This window comes from Amphibalanus amphitrite, unplaced genomic scaffold (genome assembly GCF_019059575.1).
Source record: "Amphibalanus amphitrite isolate SeventyFive unplaced genomic scaffold, NRLGWU_Aamphi_draft 000174F_arrow, whole genome shotgun sequence".
Lineage (NCBI taxonomy): Eukaryota > Metazoa > Arthropoda > Thecostraca > Balanomorpha > Balanidae > Amphibalanus > Amphibalanus amphitrite.
In genome coordinates, this window is record NW_024881669.1 from 506,910 (window position 1) to 527,662 (window position 20,753).

The following is a 20,753-nucleotide window of genomic DNA, read 5'->3' on the forward strand; positions in this document are numbered from 1 at the left end:
CCACCTCACACCTCGGACAACTGTTCCACGAATACGCGGCCCTCGTGACTCAAACCGGACCCGGCCGAAATTGGCGATCAAGGTCTCATGTGGATACGAGCCAAACTTCTACTACACCAGTCACGAGCAGAGACGCTCCGTTAACAAAACAAGGAAGCAGTAATATAACACGCGATTACGCCTAATTACCGCATTTAGACTGGCATCCCACTGCCGTGCCAAGAACAAAGGACGACAAAAACAATGGAAACAAAACAAGCAAGTAACAGTTTGAGGCGTCATCACGAGGAGCACATTGTAGCTGCTCAGATAAGACCTCGTATTCTGTGCAGACGAGCGGGCGAAGAGCTGGACTTCCCACGGGCACGGCCTTCTCACAATGAGGACAAACCGCCGCGCTGGTAGGCTCAGTGGGCCGTGACCAATGACCATGGCCGAGACTGCCGATCGATCTGAGAGTGTTTAGCGCAGCACCAGCGGCAGGTTTCGTGCGGCAGTGGTGGTACGGTTAGCTGTCAGCTGCTGCTGAGTGGACTCCCTGGACACAGGAAGTCAGTGTGCACTGGATAGCGGGTAACAGCGGGACACCATATAGGAAGACTGGTTAGTGAAGGGTGACAATGGGGAAACGCTGAACAAGGCAGCCTAAAGAATAAGCATGGTAACCTCCAGTCAATGCCCTCGCCGCTTAAAGGTAGTGTGCCAGCTTTCTTGGACCGTATGGAGTTAATGGCCCAGATAAGGAGAACCGGATTTTTAGAACTTATCCATACCTTCAAAACTCATGGAAACGTCTTAAATTCTTCAAATTTTGAGTACCCCAGTGCGAAATTCGCCCCGACGGGTTGTCGGTCGTACCCCAACCACATTTCACACCACTATGAACAATAAATGCACACACTGAAATCGCTATTACCGATATGCTCATCCAATCAAGTTTCGATAAACCCGTTCATCATCATCTCCTGCGGTTTCGAACACGCCTGTTAGGTGGCTTCTGATGCTCGTCGAGGTCGGAATTTCCAAATACGCGTGGTGCGTCGGGCCGCGCGCTCTGACTTCGGCCAAGAAAAATGCGTCAGCTGATCATTGTCATTTCTGCCACTTGCGTGTGGTGAAATGGGGTCATAACTTATAAGACGGCTTTTTCATATCAATTATTTTACATAAAATCATATTTCAAACCATAAATAATGTTCGACAGCCAAATAAAAGAAACAATACCAATACGGGCTTACAGTTTAAGGCTCGACATTGTGTTGTCTACGATTAGACAGCTGATAACTCATTCCCGTACGTCGTATGGTCGTAACACTATAATGACCTTTGCTTATTGTCACAAGTGCGCCGCATTCGCGATTGTTGCCCGACGCCTGTTTGCAGGTGAGCCCACTACAGTTGTTATACATATCTAAAAACCGAAAAACTTTTAGGCGAAAAAGGCACTATTCCAGGCCCATTTTTGATTTTTTTTTTGCGATATTAGGTAAAAACAGAAGCTTCTTATCCTAGGAAAAATAAAATGGGAAATCTTTCAAAGTTGGCACACTACCTTTAACGACCATTTCCACCATCACAGACCCTAAATAAAGGACAGGTCGACCCGTCTCACCCGCCTAACCAGCCCAGCCCTCTCCTCACCCGACACTGGCAGACGGGTGCGTCGCTGGCACAGCGGCCGCATCCTCCCGGGACCCGGCGGCTATAACCGCCTCCCGCGCCAACAACGGCCGCTCCCGTAACGGCCGACCCTCCCCTCCCTCCCCTATCGTCGGCCACCCGCTGTCGGTGCCGACGGCAGAGAACCGACGGCGGGCCGGCGCGCCACGTGGTCCGACCGACCCTCCCCGTCGACCGACGACCTTCCCTCAGATACCGACAGTCCGTCCCCCTCCCCAATGTCGACGTTGGAGGGAGGCAGCACTCCAAGGCCACCATTTAACCGACCTGTGCGGGTCTCGGAACTGACCGGCCCTACCTGCCAGATCCCGATGAATGGGATACGGAGGCACCTGGACCGGGTTACCGGTCGGTCCGCAGGACGAGACGGACGCGTCCATCGCGGCCATGGATTGGCCCGCAACACCATCAGTATGCAGGTAGAAAACTCATACCATCAGTAGTAGACTAAACTCATACCATCAGTAGACGTGTAGGCTCATACGGTACCATCGGTCTTGCCGTCGTCTTCCATGACCGTAATTAATTCCTCTCAAGCAAGATGTACCTTTATCAAAATTCTACAAGTGCCTGTAGCTCACCAATCTCAGGCCAGTATGAGGCCCTAGTTCCGCTATCCGAGGCGACCCTGTCCGGTGGCGCGGCTAGGTCAGACCTGATTACAACGAATGGAGTGTGCCGTGGCCGGCCGTCTGTCGGCACCACAGTGACACCAGTGGTGCCGACAGACGACTTCACTCTGTCATCTGGGCCGGCAGTCGGCAGATGACGGTCGGGGGCCGACACTTCCGGTGGGCCTCGGCCTCCGCCGGCGGCTCGTGGGTCCCGTAACAGTTGCGACATGACAGGAGCCTGACAAGAAGGCGCTGACGGGTCAGGGAACGAGTAACGAATCTATTCACCCTTCCACTTCCTCAGGCGATCACAACGTATCGATACCGTTCATCCCTGGGCCGGTCTTTACTTGCGCCGTGTTCACCTTACCCATCCCAGCATCGAGATTATATGCTTCTTCCACTATATGAATTTCTCTCCCCGTCTCCTCAGTACCCTGCTAGGTCCCATTCCGATTCCAGAGCAGTGACTGGCGGCACCATCCACAGTATGTCATCAGTCATTCCCTCCGAACTCCCCTGATTGCTCCACCACTCGACACCTCACTCCACACACACCTAGAGTGACTGCAGTCGGTTTATTGAGCTCCTACAATGCCGTTATTGTTCTAGGTGCGGCGCGCACCCGGCAGGACGCGCACGCGCTGCCCGGCCGGCGGCGGCTCCCCGCTGGGATATGTGAGCGCGCGCGCGTGTCGGCCGACACCGGAGACGGGCCGGTGTCGCGGCTCGGCGGCCGTTCGGCGATATGTGGGAGCGGCTGGAGGCCGCGGGCCGCGCCGACCGGGCACGGACGGCCGGCGCAGGCGCCGACACTGGACATGGCCGGCGCCGGCCGTCGTCACACACCCGCACACAGACACACAGATTACAGGCAGACGGCGGCCGACCGACCGACCGACACACTCACAGGCACACGGAGAGACAGACGCGCCCGGCGCGGCGGCTGGATGGCGGGCGGGCTGAGCTACCAGAGTTAACAACTGCCGGCCGGTCGCCGACAGACTGCAGACGGACCCGGCTCGCAGCGCTGCGACGGAACGCGGCCGGCCGCAAACACAACAGAACACCTACCCGGCTGGCAGCGGCGGCGGTGCGCGCCACACGCCCGTAAACTCGACATTTGACCCGAGCTGCCCGACTGGGCGGCGGCCGGCCGCGGCCGCGGGGGACTGTCACCGGCCGCCCCGCGGGCCCCGACAGCGGCGCATCAGAGCGGCTACACAATACCACACACGAACAGATAGCACACACACACACGCGCGCGAGCGCTTCGTAGTAAAACACGCCCTAGATCTCGTAAAGAATGTTTGTTCCGTTGTGCAGACGGAGCGACCGGCGATACTGTGGCGGTACAGCCCAAAACTACCGTATCAAAACGCTCTCTGAATATGCCGTCTTTGGTTTGCCATGGTTCTCGGGACCGTCAGGGCAGGAATGGAGGACGCCGGGCGGCCGGCCGACTCGCGCGGCGTGTCCCAGCGGACGGCACCGCTGCCGTGCAGTAACAGACTGGACTGGTGAGCGCGCGGCGCGGACACCTCAGCCGGCCAGCCGGCTCTCGGGTAAGACACAGGGGGACGATTGCATGGCAGTGGGCCGCCATAGGCCGCCCGGCCAGCGAGCTTATTAAAGCGGTTCGGTGAGCGGCCCAACGGCGGGCGGCGCTGCTACCGTGGGCAGCAGACTGCCTACAATATACAAACCAAACGGAAGGTACGCTACACGTAACCTCGGCAAATCAGTTCGCACTCTATGCTGCATACAAACACTACAAAAAGCACAGAAACTCGTCTGGAACACACTGCCTATGCTCAGCGCCTAGACAACCAAAAGAGATACGTCAGATAATTGTGATGGCTGGTGGACGAGCCGCGGCAGCCGGGGCCGGCAGGCAGGAAGGGTGGCACAGCGCGGGCACTTAGACCGGCGCGCGGCCAGCGGGGGCCGGCGGCGCGCGCGGGGCAGTCGACACTCCTCGATATACACTCACTGTAGACAGCCCACTCGGCAGTGCGGTTCGGTAGATGGTCGGCGGCCCGGCCCGGCCCAGCCCGGCGGCCGCTGCCCGCCCCGGACACCTCAGCCGCGCACGTGATTGTGAGCACACACCATGGCACCTCGGCTCCAGCTTCGTTACAAAACGCGCCCACCCAGCCGCGGACAGACAGAGAGAGGCACACGCCAGGACGTCGGCTACTCGTATATCTTGTGACGGCACGGCGGCACCTGGCCGCCAATGGAAGATACGTGCGGCGCCCGCTGACACTCGCAGGGCGGGGTCGCCATCGGACGGCGGCGGGGCGCGCGCGCCGGCCGCTAGGAGCGCCCGCGGCTAGCACACAGATGACTAGAAGCGCGCAGCGGGCTAACAGTGCCACCTGGGCACCAGAGACACGAGCGAGCGGCCGGGCAGAGAGGCGGCTAGCTAGGCAAGCGGGTATGGCCGGCGGCGGCAGTGGCTTGATTAGCGGTCAGTCGGTGATTAGCGGTGTCGGCCGGAGCCGGGCAGCACCCTGTGTGACGCGGCGGGCCACAGCCCCTCCCTCTCTATGTACAAATTGTCTCCTATTGTGCAGCGGCGGCTGTGGCGGCTGTGGCGGCGCGCTCAGGCGAAGTACATGACCTGGTTGGTGTCCTGGTGGACGGTGACGGCGCGCGCCATCGCAGACGGCGTGCGGTCGTCGGAGTTGCCGGACAGGTGAGAGCCCTCGCCAGAGCACGACGAGTGGTACGTCGGGTCGCTGAAACAGAGCAGGGGACGGTCAGCGGCGCTTCCCACACGGACGGCGCGGTGGCAGGTGAATGGAGCCACCGGGTCCGGACATCGTCCCCGGAAATGAGCGCCATGTGAAGCAGGAAAACAACACACCGCTATACCGGAAGACAGCAAAAATACACCTACCGAAAACCGTTAACACGACACATTTTAAATGTCAGGCTTGCAATCCCCTAACAGCCAAGGCCAACAGCACAACGGAACATCACAGGCACCTGTGCCGCCACTTTAAAACCGACCGGTGAGGTAACACTGCACACAGGAGGACACGGGTTTTTTCCCTACAAAGACAAATGCAGTAACTGCACGCCAGCCGGCCGCCCGGCGGGGCCAGTTTAGTAGACAGGTAAACAGCTGGTTCCCGGGTCAGCAGCAGCTAAAAACCATCACCAGGCAGCTGTACGATTCCCGGCTACACAACGGGGGCCCGGTGGGAGTGCAGGTTCCCGCGGCAGTGTTCCGGCGACGTCTAGAGCCAGCCGGCGAGCGGTGCGCCGACAGGCGGGGTTGGCCCGGACCTCAGAGAGATAGTGTGGCCGCACTGTTCCAGCCGCGCCACAGACACGGCGGGCAGGGGTATGGCGGGCGGCCCATCCCCACACAAAGAAGGGACTGGGAGAACCAGAGGGTCCAACATTTCTGCCCAGCCAACTTTCCTAAGTAAGGACTGCAGACCCCAGGCAGCCCAATCCCTAACCTGAGCTACTAACACTGATTGATTCAAGTTGCTCCCCCAAACCGCCACGCCCAATAAATCTGCACTACCTACAGAATTGCAATCCACAAAGCCATGGCATGAACGAGGGAGGGACCGGCGAACATCACATCATGTTGGGCATACCAACCAATTGTCCGGGGCGTAAGAGACTGGGCGAAGAGCACAGACAGGGCTATCGATAATGCTGGAAAACTGGGTCCTTCTGATGCACAATAAAAATATTGACAAAAATAATTGCATAAATGAGCTCCATGACCCGCATATTTTAATAAAACTTTGCCAGAATGGCTGATGGGTGCGGCAGGCCGGACCAACCATTGGGCAGCAGCCATTACGGGACTACAAGTGGCACAGTCAATCTAGCCCAGAACCTTCAAACACTGAGTTTTGGAACGACCGCAACAGCTACCAGGACACATGGAGGACAACGTCCCTGTGTTTTAATGTCCTTGCTCGTTTTCCTGAGGATAGATTGGAACCACTCGGCTAAGCCAGATATCTGCATCGGCATCAAATCGCAACGTAACACCACGAGGACGATCAGGCGCGAAAGCGTGCCACGATTGATAGATACTTATCGTGCCGATACCTACTAAGCTAAGCTGGACCAATAGCATAAGAAATCTGGTCATTTAGGTTTCACGAAAGTGTTTCTGAAAATTATCAACAGATCAAGAGTGATTAGACGAATTGCCGTATAAACAAATACCCAATTAAGTTTGTGGCAGGACTGAACATTTCATGCACTGTCACTTTTCGAATAACCCACGCTGGTATTGCCCCTTCGGAAATGGAGTATGAAGTGCTAAGAGCGTGATTCATTTCAAACACAGCTACATACATCAGCAAGTCCTGCTCGTCACACCTCGCAGCTCTGTGGGCCACCAGCCACCGCCCACCACAGCCACCGCCCATACGTCCCCTAACACAACTGTACCATACTTTACACCTAAGTAGCACATATTAAAGGGACCATCCCACCTTCAAAAAAGTTTATGAATTGGCATGAAAGTGATGTCGCTCGGTTCAGAAAGAGCGAAAACGAATATCTACCAAATTTCACCGAAAAATATCCACCGGTTTTCAAGATATTAGACTTTTACTTTTGTTTACTTTTTGGGATCCCCGCTGTTCCTAGCGACTTTATTTGGAAGCAATAGTTTGGCAGCTGACAGTGCGGCACTTGTTGCGCGCAAAGCAGCATATATACCACCGCGTGCTACAAAACGTTTTAGTCAAACATTTAAAAATCGTTAGATATCTGCGCTGACGTCACACATTCAGAGGGGTATTCCTATGCATTAGCCCCTCTGAATCAAAATGCTGCAATTTTGAAATTCAATATTTCCGGTTTAAGGCATTTCTCGATGTTGTGAGTGCCGAAACCGGTAATTGTGAGCCAGGGACCCCATTTTGGCTATCTCAACTCAAATCTAATGTTAAGGTGGGAGGGTCCCTTTACGTCTGTGAAGAACTGCTTTATCCCCAACAACCTTGTTATGTAAATCATCTCCCTCACTCCCTTATACCCTCACGCTGCCTCAGTCGGCTGAAATCTCACCTATCGTGCTCCTCTCGACCAGGTGGTAGCGCCCCCCCCCCCCTCTATATCCCTGTCTCTACTGACCTGTCGTGCTCCTTCTCGACCAGATGGTAGCGGACCCCCACTCCCACCCCTCCCTCTATACACCAATCTCTACTGACCTGTCGTGCTCCTTCTCGACCAGGTGGTAGCGCCCCCCCCCCCTCTACACACCCCACTGACCTGTCGTGCTCCTTCTCGACCAGGTGGTAGCGCGCCCCCCCCCTCTCCCCCTCTATACCACAGTCTCCACTGACCTATCGTGTTCCTTCTCGACCAGGTGGTAGCGCGCCCGGAAGGCCACCAGGTGGGCGTAGTAGGCCGGCGCCGGGATGCTGACCGAGCGCGTGCAGCGCACATACGTGTGGCACAGCTGGTAGGTGAGCTGCTGCAGCTCGTCACTGTCGAACCGGTTGTCGTCCCACAGCACGTGGTAGTGGCTCGGACGAGACGTGCCCTGAGAGCAGGGGGAGAGTGAGGGTCAAATGCTGAGCAGTAACCGATGCAACAGTGCACGGAGAATATGACAGGCGATTCACTGGCGCAGCCAACAAAACTCATACAAACAAAAATGTATCGTGCAATTACTGAAACTTCAATAAATTCAAAAGAACATCGCAAGATGTAAACTCAAGGCACAAAATGTAAATTATATGACGGGAAACATACCATTAGAAAATATGAACAGAAATCTCGCCGGTTCCTATGCGTTTCTGTATTGTCGCAATCTGTACATGCATCCTTCTCCAATCGGCCTTTCCAAGTTCTAGCCGTTAGCTGAGTACCCATTGAGTATTCCTGCTGCCAATTGCGGTCGCTCACGCACCTGGATGCCCTGGTGGGAGCAGAGATAGAAGTCGAACTCTGTGGGATGGGTGATCTGCGAGTCGACCGTGGTGCCGGCCGGGATGTTGCCGCTCTTGCCGCTCTGCTCCTTCTTGTCGGAGCAGAAGAGGCGCGTGTGGTGGCGCTTCTGCACCACGATGAACGTGATGCCCGGCATGTAGTCCACCTCCAGTTTGACGCAGGCCTCGCGGATGGCCGCCAGCTCGTGCTGCAGCACCGGCTGGAACTGGCCCTCGGACACCCCGTCCCGGTACATGATGATCCGCATCGGCTTGAAGTGGGTCGACTTGTAGAACTGGATGAGCAGCTCGCGCACCATGTAGCTCAGCTCCTGGATTATCTCCTGAGGGGATGGAACGGGACGGTCGCGTCAGAGGTTCAGACGCGCGGCAGCACTGCCAGTCTTTAAACACGGGGGGGGGGGGGGGGTCGTGTCAGAAGTCCCGGCACACAGCACCACCGACGACAGTAACGGAAAGCCGAGGAGAGCAAAAAGGTTCGGCCCCGAGTCATCGCCTACTGCCCCATTCTGTGAAGCGAATGACTTGTCTGTACCGAATGACGGACCACTATCAATGACCTGCCTGTGTCACTGGCTCACTCTGACAGACATGTTTCAGTGCAGCCTGCAGCTGGACAGTCCCGGGTCAAACTGACCTGTCAATGCTGCTGGACCACCGCCACTGACCTGTCACTGTACCGCCGGGTCACCCTAACTGACCTGTCTGTGCTGCTGGACGCGGACGGTGGCCGCGTACCGCGACGGGTGGCCGTCCATGGAGCCCACCACGGCCGCGATCGACGGCTTCTTGTTGTCGCCGGCCGGCGGGTGCGTCACGTCAGCGCCCAGGAAGATCACCGGCTCGTTAAACACCTGTGAGAGGATGGACGGCAGAGGGTCACGGCACGGGACACCTAGCGCGGAATTCACGTACACAACGCGACACCTTTACCCTTCAAAATCAAGTTCACTGGCTGCTCTCGTCTAGTGAAGACTGAACAGCCTTGTATGATTACTCGTAACGAAGACATGATGACTCGTTAAGAAATGTCGCCATTAAAATGATTCTCGCAAATCTCTATAAAAGATAATAAAGAGCTGTGAGGAATAAGCGAATTTGGCATTACAACGGATGTCATTCAGCAAAACAAGAATAGATCTTCACAAATACCTAAATCCTGTAAATCTCTCCCAAGCCGAGCCAAATGTTTCCATATGCCGCTTCGATTTACAACGCCAGAGAAAGTTTCAGCCGGCCTTCAGGCGGCACCGCTGCCAGACCGCCCCGGGGCCCGACCACAGACCTTTGGCCGGATGCTGGGCACCAGGATGCTGTTGACACCGCCCAGCTTGACGTTGATCTTGAGGCAGAGGTTGGAGAGCGTCTGCGGCGACGTCTTGTTGACGTTCTTGGCCTGCACACACTGCGTGGCGATGCCGAGCACCGTGTCTCCCACACGCTTCACCTCAGCTGCGGAAGGGATGGCGACACTCGGGGTCAGGGTGAGGCACAGACGTCACGAGCCACAACCGTAAAACCCGCCACGAAAAGCCCGTGAAAACTGGAACGACCCCGAATTGGATTCATTACGCACTAGGCGGTGACCGCGCAGTCCACACTAGTGTGGGCCCCTGGTGAGTACACAGGCCAACCCCACCGACCGAGTGAGTCGCCGCGCCCCCTGCCGAGCCCAGCCCCGGCGCGGACATCCCACGTACCGTAGACGGGCGTCTTGCCGGGCAGCACCACCACCACCAGCTGCAGGCCCTGGAAGTTGGTCTTGAGGTAGCTGAACATGGGCTGAACCTGGTCAGGACCAGTGGCCGTACTTGCAGAAACACGGCTGGAAGCGAAAGACGGGCCGACGTCAGGATACGATCGCAGTCGCAGCTCCCAGCAGCACAGGAGCGGCCTGACCAGACAGAACTCAAGAAAGGACGCATTATCTTTAACATCATTTTTCTCTTGTCCATGAATGTGATTTTCCCTTAATCACCCCTCCCACAGCCCCCATCCCATGACGGGCATGCCGGACTGCCGGTGGCCCCTTTCCCTCAGTCTTTTTCCCTTCCTTCTTCCCTGCCCCCTTACCTGTCCAATGATGACAGTGCCGGCATCGGTGGGCCCTTTCCCTTCCTCTCCCCTCCGCTCCTTCCTCTCCCCTGCGCTCCTCCCTCTCCCCTCGGCCCTCACCTGTCCGATGATGGGCATGCCGGCGTCCGTGGAGATCTTCTGCAGCTGCTGGGTGAAGTTGCGCAGCGCGTCCTCACGCACCGTGCGCTGAGGCGCGAAACAGGCGATTGCCCAGACACGGATCTCGACGCCGCTGTAGAACTGTTTGCCGCGCATATCCCAGACGCCGGCGTTCGGGACCGCCTGCTGCTTGGTCTGTGAAGAGGAGAGTCAGTCAGTGTCACTCATTGTCAGCACACTTAGCAAGTTACCACACTATATAACCATAGCGCTAACAAATGGTACAATGAGTAATGGGTAACGAAGCATCCGCCCGACTGACCAGCCATCTGTCCACACGGTGCATATAGCAAAACCGACTGATCCTCTGTCCCAACTCCCGCGGCCGATGCTATCTATGTATCTCCAACTCACCCGTCCGCCGTACTGGAGTCTCGGCGGCGGCAGCACGCAGCCGATACCCTGTACCCTTCCCTGATACTCTGTACCCGCCTCCTGTTACCCTGTACCCGTCCCGAACTCACCCGTCCGCCGTACTGTATTCTCGGCGGCGGCAGCACCCGTCCCTGATACCCCGATACCCTGTGTCCGTCCCGACCCTGACTCACCCGCCCCGCCGTACTGGAGTCTCGGCGCCGGCAGAACGCGGGCGGCACCCTGCTGACCCTGACCACCCCCCCCCCCCTCTCCCCCCACCCTCCACTCATACACCTACCAGCTGCTGTAACTCACTCGTCCGCCGTTCTGGAGTCTCGGCGGCGTCACCCGGCCGGTACCTGTTCCCTAATACCCTGTACCCGTCCCTGACTCACCCGTCCGCCGTACTGGAGTCTCGGCGGCGGCAGCACCCGGCCGGTACCCTGTACCCTTCCCTGACGCCCTATACCCGTCCCTGACTCACCCGCCCGCCCGTACTGGAGTCTCGGCGGCGGCAGCACGCGGCCGATACTCCGCACCCGTCCCCTGTTACCCTGTACCCGTAGTAAACTCACCCGCCCGCCGTACTGGAGTCTCGGCGGCGGCAGCACGCGGCCGCGCACGTCCATCATCTTCTGCTCGATGTTGAGCCCAAACTCCTGGACGTACGGGTCCGTGTTGAAGTCGGCCCACACCTTCCTGATAAGCGTGTTGATCTCGCGCTCGCGGTCGGGCGCCGAGCGCGCCGTCGCCTTGATCATGGTCGAGGTCTGCATGTCGGTCAGCTTCTTGATGCAGCGCTGGCCGGCCACGATGGTGCACACCTGAGGGAGACGGGACCGGGGAGGCGGGTGTCAGCAACAGCTACTGAATTCATCAAACTGGACCAGGGATGACCGACAGGCACAGTCCCATGGCACAAGAGACGGGTATTCAGACCAGACTGTCAAGTAGCGAAACAATTCAGCTAGGGAAGAAAGCTGGTCGATATCCGGTAAGCAAATTTTAATCGAAGCTAAGAAGAAGACATTCACACCTAATAGGCAGAGAGGTGATCGTTTCTGCTCGTGATACAGCATACTCATAAGAAAAGCGACCAATGACTAGCTGCCCAGACTGATAGCTTCGTCCCTTCCACAGCCTTACAGCCCCTGCATCTGAGTTGACCTCCAACTGCATCTGAGCTCACCTCCAGGCGGCAGGTAGGTGTGTTTGTGTTCCGACCTGCAGACAGGGACTGGGACGTCCCCACACCACTCACCTCCAGGGGCAGGTAGGTGTGTTTGTGTTTCTACATGCAGAGAGGAAATGGGACGTCCCCACACCACTCACCTCCAGGGGCAGGTAGGTGTGTTTGTGTTCCGACCTGCAGACAGGGACTGGGATGTCCCCACACCACTCACCTCCAGCGGCAGGTAGGTGTGTTTGTGCTCCTGGCCGACCTGCAGACAGGGCAGGTGCGGGAAGCGCAGCTTCATCCGGTACTTGTCCAGGAAGTACTTGGCCACCGTGCACTCCACCGTCTGACCATTATCCAACTGCAGCGGGAACCTGCCGGAGACGGCGACATACGCGCAGGCGTCAGGGAGGTCCACGGTCACACCTACTGGAAATGTTGGCAGCAAAGCTGAGCTGGCTCAGCAACGTCCAAGCTTTTCATCGGAAAACTCGCAATGACGATAAATATGCTATCAAACAGTTATTCTTGAGCCAAACTTCGAGCATTAATTGGTGTCCTATGGTAAAGGTTAATATTGAGCCTTACCAAGCGCGATACTAACTCGTCAAGCAACACAGTAGACTCTGGTCATAATAGAAAATATCCCGTCTTTACCCAACGCATCTATACTTACCAAAGGCCACATCTGACTAGCTTATAAAAAGCCAAATCCCTTTATTACGCCTCCAAACCAGGATGCCCGCCCACAACCAATTGCATAATGTAGGAAGAATACACTACTACGCAATCCCACGACCAAATCGTGGGCCCAGCGTTCTCTCGACGCCACACCCGCCCGGGGCCCGCCCGCGTCACATCCAGGAGCTGGATCCACTCACGACTGCATCTGCGCCGGCCGCCGGGTGACGTTGCACACGCGGTACTTGCGCCGCATCGAGCCGCAGTGCGTGATCTCGATCTTGAGGCCCTTGATCTCCTTGGTGAACTTGACGCGCTGGGAGTCGGTGAGCGGCTTCCGCTGTTCGCTGACCTCACGGATGTCGAGAACCTCGCACATGAACTCAATGACCGCCTGAGACTTGTAGAAGGCAGTGGCGGACACTGCGGGGAGACAGAAGGATGTTAGTCTGAGGGCGTACATTATACGAAACAGCAGAATACGATACTGACACAGGTCGATACACACAAACGGAATTTTCAGCACAACCAGATGGGCGCCCACCAGAGAGATTGGATATGTATGGTGCCTGACCATGCATAATGTAAAAATTGGGACCGTATTCAGAGATAACCACCACATAAAACGTCATTTATACATAGCAAAAACGAATGAATCTTCTGAAAGAAAACGAGATATCTTACCATCGATGTTGAGCATCATTTTCCACTGGCTGGGCCGGACCGACTGGTGGAAGCCGAACCACACCTCCCGGCCGCCGCCCAGCGGGTGGTAGTAGCCCTCGGGCGCCGAGAAGAACGACCGGCCCACGGGCGTGTACTTCATGGACGGCAGGTGACGCATCACCACGTCCAGCGCCTGGACGGCGTCGAACGGGATGGCGCGCTGCCGGCCCTCCAGCGCCTCCTCCAACTGATACAGCGACACCTGCGCCGTCCACCGGATCGACACGTGGAACACGCGGTCCTTGCCCTCGCCCGGCAGTGTCACCTCCAGATCCATCTTCTCCTTGCCGAAGGGCAGCGGGTCTCGCGTGTACATGTTACTCCGGCCGTCGAACACGGGCTTCATCGTGCTGAAGATCTTGGCGTAGGCCTTCACCATGGTCTCGATGATCTCCCTGTGGGAAAGTGGGAGAAACAGTGGGACGGTGAGGGGCATTCTCAAATTGGTGGTGATCAGCTGCTAAATAATATGTGTCGTCAGAGGGCAGGATACAATCGCATGAGACATCAAATACCGCTTTGTATGATTTTCAAGACAAAGGCTTCACTGAAACAAGATTGGGCTTTCATGTCGCTATAAGTGTGTATATATCAAATTCCACAACACACTTGAAGCGAACAGGCTATCCAAAGTTCACGCTTCACGAAAACAACACACGCCTCGCGAAAACAGGCCGTGGTCCGGGATGGCTGTTTATCGGCCGCTGTTCAGCGGTGTTTATCAACTGTCACCGGGCCGCGGGGACACAGACCACCGGACCGGTACGTACCTGTTCACCTTCCGGGGGCACTTGTCTGGCTGGATGCTGACGTCGTAGTGCTGCACGTAGCCGCGCGGCATCGTGATCTGGAAGTGGTTGGCGCGCAGCTGGATGCCGCGGCCCTCACGGCCCAGGTTTGGCCGGCGAGGCGCCGCGAATACTGCCGAACACAGAATGGGTCAGGGTGACTACTACCAGGCAGAGGAAGGTTACATAAAATACTGTCAGCGCCGACAGAGTCGCAAGGAAGGGTGAATACTGAGTGAACACTGCACGATACTGGACGGGTCAGCGCTTATACTGCCGAACAGAACACGGACTGCACCTAACACTGCGAGACACGGGACAAATCAGCGTCAATAACGCCGGACGATTGGCGGGTCAGTGTGAATACTGACGAACACAGGCGGGGATGCTGCCGGACACAGCACGAGCTCTACCAGACACTGGACAGGCCAGGATGAATACTGCAGGAGTGCAGACGGCCAGACGGGTCGGTGTGAATACTACAATGCAGAGGACTAATATTGCCGGACACAGGAGAGGCCAGAATGAAGGATGAATACTGCCAGACAGAGAGAGGAATGGCTAAAATGAATACTACTAAACTGAGAATGAGTAAGTGCGGTCAATGGCCATGAAGATGGTGGCTCAAAATCGCTATGTGAGTGCAGTAACAGACAAAATCAGTGGAAACAAGCCGAGACACAAACACAACCAGATGAGCATGGCATCGTTTTCCTAATGAAAGAGCAAATACACTTTCATTGATAGCATGACCATAGCATAATGTGAGCTCATGTAGAAGTCAGTCTGTAAGCTCACGGGGCCGTCAGGTGGCCATACGGTACTGACTGTGAGGCCAGGGGCCGCCGTTTGTGAACTCACGGCTCGGCCACTCACTGGGCATGTCGGAGGCGAGCGCGGGCGCGGCGGCGGCGGCGGCGGCCACCACGGCGCCGGAGGCGGGCTGCAGCAGCGAGACGGGCGTGATGCCGGCCGGCGGCGCCACGGCCACCGGCAGGGCGGGCGGCGGCGCGGCGCCCGGCGGTCCCGCTGCCGGACACACAGGGGGGCACACCGTCAGGCGTCAGACGGGACGGGATGGGCGGTCACCGAGTGTCGGACGGGACGGCACAGCGGTCACTGAACGTCAGAAGAGACTATACACCAGTTAGTGAATATCAGACAGGACCACATAGCAGCGAATTGGTGTCAATGAGATGGCATATCAGCTGTTCCTGGGTGGATTAGGCTTGCAGCTCAAAACCACTACTTCAAATTCTGTTTGGTTATGATGCAATGACTTTGTTAAGAGTCTGTTGCTCATTGCTGTACCTATTCAAAAGTAAAAAGGATAATCCATATCATGATTATATTCAGGCATAGATTGTTTGGGATACAATCTAGCATTCATTTCTTTCTGTTTGATAGGTAAGGAATTCTTACAAATCCACATTGTGATACAAATACAAATTGTGGTAGAGCTGATGCACCAATATGTAAAGAAAACATAAAGGAAGAGGAACACATCAAGAGCACTGTAAGTTTTAACCAAGGAAATCAATGACTTAGGCTGCTCGTTCTTTTGATGCCACATCCAAATATCCTACAACTTGCCAAGAAAGGTGGTGCATACTGCAAACAACTTATAAAATCAAGCATTTCTGCATGTTGAATGTGCATCTCTTCTACATTCATTAAAATGTGTATAAGTGTACTGGGTTAATTTATTTACACCTTATTGGGACAACTGCTGAATTTAACTGACCATGACATGCAAAAGGACATGTTTTCAAAAATCATAGAGCCCATTAGTGAATATGTTAGTTGATGTCGCGCTAAGCCACCATTTAGCTTAACCTTCCAGATCATTCAATCTTTGTTTTGAGATAATTAATAAATTTTCCATGGGGTTTCAATTAACTTGATTAGTTTTTAAACCATATCTTCCCCCTAGCAGCTAGGAAAGTGTGCCAACTTCAGGCATGTTCTGATGTGTGCCCGATGCTGTTCACTGTCTAGTGCTGCAAAAAATGGCCTCTAACCTGCTTTCAATCATTTTTTCTTGGTACCTAATACCACCTATTCTGGAAAACGGTTAAACACTGCAAAGAATTACCTTCACAGCAGTTGGGAGCAAAGGTGGAAGTTTTTGCTGAGCTGGGAGTGCCCGAGCTCTCTCAATTCCACAGCCACTTGGCTTTGAAGCCCACAACAGATGGCAGAGGTCAAGGTCACCACTAGGGCTGCGGCGATTTGTTACGCCTGGGCACCTTGACCCCAGCTTAGCACCAAGTTCCACCCATGGTCGACACTCGACAGACATCCTTTTTGGTGTTGACACTGTTTTATTGGTAAGTATTTTATAAAGTTCTGTCAGTGTCAACATCTCAGCTGATATGAACTTTGATCCCTTTCAAAGGAATCTAAAAGGTAAGATTTTTTAGATTACTTTAACTAAAACTCGTCAATGATATTACATGCCTTTTATAACTTTGAAGTGAGATTTCATTTTTTATTAAATTTAGCTCGAATGTTTGAATGGACGGATTGACAGAGCCAGAGCCCAAGCTAAGCAGAGCTTGTTGCGTAGACCACCCCTGTCTGATCGTGCAATTCTGGGTAACGGGAGAATTTAGATGCCAAAGTTTAGCGTGCCTTTCAAAGCCGGACACGGCCTGTCCCACTCAACTGACTTCAACTGGCTGCGGCTGCTCCCACTAACCGCAGACCATCCCCGTCAGGAGTCTCAAATATTGAGCATCGGAGTGACTCGAACCTGGGCTCTCACTGCCGGGAGTCCAGCGCTGTATCAACTGAGCTACTGGACAGGCAAATTTATACCTGCAAGCTCTAAAACATGTCTCAATTCAATAAAAATTTCATTTACAGGGTAATCTACAGTGAAAAGTCAGCATCTATACAAAACATGATAAGAGTAGCAACAAATGAGGAAATAATGTCATGACCTACTTTCTAACAACCTGACAATGCTAAATAACAAATAACAAGCAATATTTGTAATATGATATAAATGAAAAAAACATGATAAATATATCTGGGAATATGCTTAGAAGCGACTGTTGGCTTGTATAATAATGTTAAATTGATTGTGAATCATGATTCAAGAACAATGAAAGACCTTTGTTCTTCAAGATAGAAGAACAAAGGTCGAAGTACAACTTACGCTGTCCTACTGGGTACATGATTTTCTTCCAGTCAATGGAACATTCAGCACCAATATAAAGCGTCAATCAAGCTAGTATTCGGACCGTACAACAAAAAATAAATAAATGTACGGCAGTCCACCCTTCCGCACCCCACACACGCTCGCGTGCCACCAGGCGGATTTCATTCAAGGAAACGAGAATGAGTAAAACATGAATGCATCACCGATGGAATAATATTATGACATCACAAGAAATAAGAACTTAAAAAATAAAGAAAAAATAACCGGACCCAAACTCATTCGAAACACGATTTTGAAAACTGTTCCAGTAAGCTTCGTTTTCAGTTTCTCTTGAATTTTTACAGAAGAAAAAGGCAAAAACTGAACTCAAATATACCTACATAAAGTTTTGTCTTGTCTACCAACACAAAGGTCAATTTTAAGTTTTGCGTTTTTTAAACAAATTGTTAAAATCAGGTAAGAATTCAGTTAAAAGTAATATAAAGTAACAAAATCTAGATGCTTCCTTGCAATTTAGATAAGAATAGCACCCGATGTAAAACAATAAACATGGAAAACAGCGGAGAAATTGTACTTTCGACGTCATTTGGTTGAATCACAAGCAAAGCTAGGACCACTTTGTATACCGCGCCATAATCGGCGAATGTATTGTGCGTTCGCCGAAAATGTCTCCGCGCGCCTTCGTTTTGAGGGTTTGAGACGTGGGTGGAGGCAAGGGTCGAGGGTTCGAATCTCAGCATCCCCGTAATTATTCCAGATACCTGCCGCAGCTCTGTATATACGGTGCGTGCCTGATGTAACTCGTGAATCGCGCATCAATGAATCGTGGAGTTATGCCTATCGGAGGTGCCATGCTAACAGCTCGGGTGATCCCGCAGTGACCGGTGACCGACGTTTGGTGACCGGTGACCGCCATCTGGTGACCGGTGACCGCCGTCCCCGAGTGACAAGTGACCATGGACTGGTGATAGCAGACTCCTGGCGAGTAGTGACTCGTGACCCGCCGTCTCTGGGTAACGCTGACCGCCGTCTGGTGACCGTGGACCGCCGTCTCCGGGTGACCACTGACCTGTGACCGCCGTCTGGTGACAGCGGACCACCGTTTGGTGACCGCTGACCGCCGTCTGGTGACCGTGGACCGGTGACCGCGGACCGCCATCTCTGTCTCTGAGTGACCTTGCAGTGCGGACGGCTGTCGCCGGGCCCAGATTGCCACCGGTCGGGCGGCGAATGTGTCGGGGTCGACGCGCCCCAGCCCGCCCCCGTCTGTGTTATGTCTGCCGGCGCCGCGGCAGCGCACCGGCGCGTCTGCTGAGCGGCCGGCTCGGGTGCCGCCGCGCTCGGCTTCCGCCGCCGGCTCCGACGGGAGGTGCGTGCCGTCTCCGGTTTCTTCTGTCGGCGGCGGCGTTCCTGAATCATGCGCTATAAGCGTCCCAGTCGGCGCGTGCGCGCTGGGTCCGGCCGCGCCGTCGGCGGCGCCGGAGGAGGCTGCGACGGACGGTCGCTGTCGACGGTGTCGCCTCTGTGCTGTCCGATTGGCCACCATGAGCGACGCAGGAGCGGTGCGCGCGGGATCGCCGGACCAGAACATGCAGGTGAGGCTGAGTACCTGGGGATGGCCGGACGGGCTCCCTCTCCTCTGCAGGGAGGCGGTGAGTCCACTGGGGGAGAGCGCTGTGGGGGCGTCCGACGCCGCGGTTCGGGCGGTGCTCACGTGTGCGAGGAGCTCGTGCGCTCTGTGCCTTGAGCTCGCCCATAGCGCCTGCAGCCTGCCGCTGTCCGGCGCTGCCCTCGGCTCCGGTAGCCACTCAGGGCCCCCTCCATGTCACATCTCCCCAGGGGCGCGTCGCGCCGACCTCTGGGTGTCGGTCGGCCGTGGCGGCGGCGGCTGTCTGTTTGGCCGGTGAGCGCCCGGGTCTATTTGGGCCGCGGGTTCCCCGAACGGGCGCCGGGAGCGCGCGGCCGTTGACCCGCGATGTTTTGACTGCATCCCCGGCAAACATTTGCAGCCGCGCGTTCCGATGGACGACGGATGGCTTCGGTCTGTGAAAATACTGAGCCGGGTAGTGCGGTGGCACTGCCGTGTTCAGGGCACGTGGGCCCTTCACTATGTGCCCCACTAACCCTTTGTCCCTGGCGCTGACCGGAGCTTACTTTCTTTGTCTGTGAGTTGTGACCTTGAGTCAAGTATTAACTTCGTGGGTCTAAATTTACAGTGATCAGTAGAGACTGTATCGGTGTGATCGCTTTGGTCCCAAACCGTCCCCAGAAGATTTAGGCGCCTCTCGGGACGAACTTCCACGTAAATGAGTCATTCGACTGTCCCGTGCCGAGCCAGGACTTATGTCACGCGACTCAAGCTCCACTGAACCACATCACACCTCTTCTGCCCAAGCTAAACGAGTTCTCTCCGTCTTACTTCGTGTGTACCAAACCGGAATCTATTTGACCGGGCCGTGTTCGAACTGACCAGTCAGACCAAATTTTTAATTGGTTCGGCTTCTCCAGATCCAGTCCCTACGCCCTACCGAACGATGTCTTGCCAAGCATGTCCTCTGATTGGGCTCCGAATGGACCGGGCTACATCTGGGTCGAAGCATCTTTGACCGGGTCAGGGCGGGTCTCCTACCATGAACTGGCCGTGTTTGGTTTGAGCCTAAACCGAACTGGGCCCTATTGGACCCGGCGCCTAATAGGATCGCTCTGACCGGGCCGCCCTTGAACCCTTCAGAATCAGGTCAGGACCAGGGCGACCAGCACGGTTTCACGTCCTATGTTATTGTTGTTGTTGTTGTTTTTTTTTTTTGCTTAAGTTTTTAAACAGACAGTGGATCTCGACTTTTCGGTCTTTGACATGATCTCAGAGTCCACCACAGGTTGACCTGAAACCTCAGAGTTTTGTATCAATCGTTCTGTTCTGTCCCGCATGTCTGCATTTGCAACGACGCACAGGTTTTTTTTTTCTGTAACGAGCTATATAAACCCTCGAGCTCAACAAAGGACGAAACGGTGATAGACGGTACACCGCAACGGCGATAGAGAAGCCTCTGGATTATCCCATTTACGCCCTTCGTTGCGTTTTCGCAACGCAAGCAAGCGTCGACGTGATCGAAGCTTGAGAAGTGTGTAAAAGAGACTAACCGATGAGACAAGTTTCAGCGTGTGTAGCATGGTTGTGCGCATGTTGCTACGCAGTTACAAGTCTGTGCGGCCGGTAAGTTACTGCCTAGAGCTCCCAGAGGGAAGTCGAAGGTTTTCTGAGTGATGACGTCACGAAAACCAAGATAAGTAGGCTAAGTGCCTAATAATATCATAATGAAAATTGTGTAAACATATTCTGCAGAGTCCCTACAATAGCGTAGATATGCATTTTGTTAAGAAATA

The 20,753-nt window shown here is 54.9% G+C and overlaps 1 protein-coding gene and 1 pseudogene across 1 annotated transcript in view; one reads left to right on the top strand and one right to left on the bottom strand.

The window, feature by feature from the left end:
- Nucleotides 1–2,856: 2,856 nt before the first annotated feature.
- Nucleotides 2,857–17,603, bottom strand: LOC122383815 (annotated as a pseudogene).
- Nucleotides 17,604–18,737: 1,134 nt separating this feature from the next.
- LOC122383836 (sine oculis-binding protein homolog B-like) overlaps nucleotides 18,738–20,753 on the top strand; it is a 29,048-nt gene continuing 27,032 nt past the window's right edge. Inside the window, exon 1 of the mRNA XM_043370631.1 lies at nucleotides 18,738–18,964. Within this exon, the coding sequence (XP_043226566.1) occupies nucleotides 18,914–18,964 (51 nt within the window). The 5' untranslated portion in view covers nucleotides 18,738–18,913. The remainder of the gene's footprint in view (nucleotides 18,965–20,753) is intronic.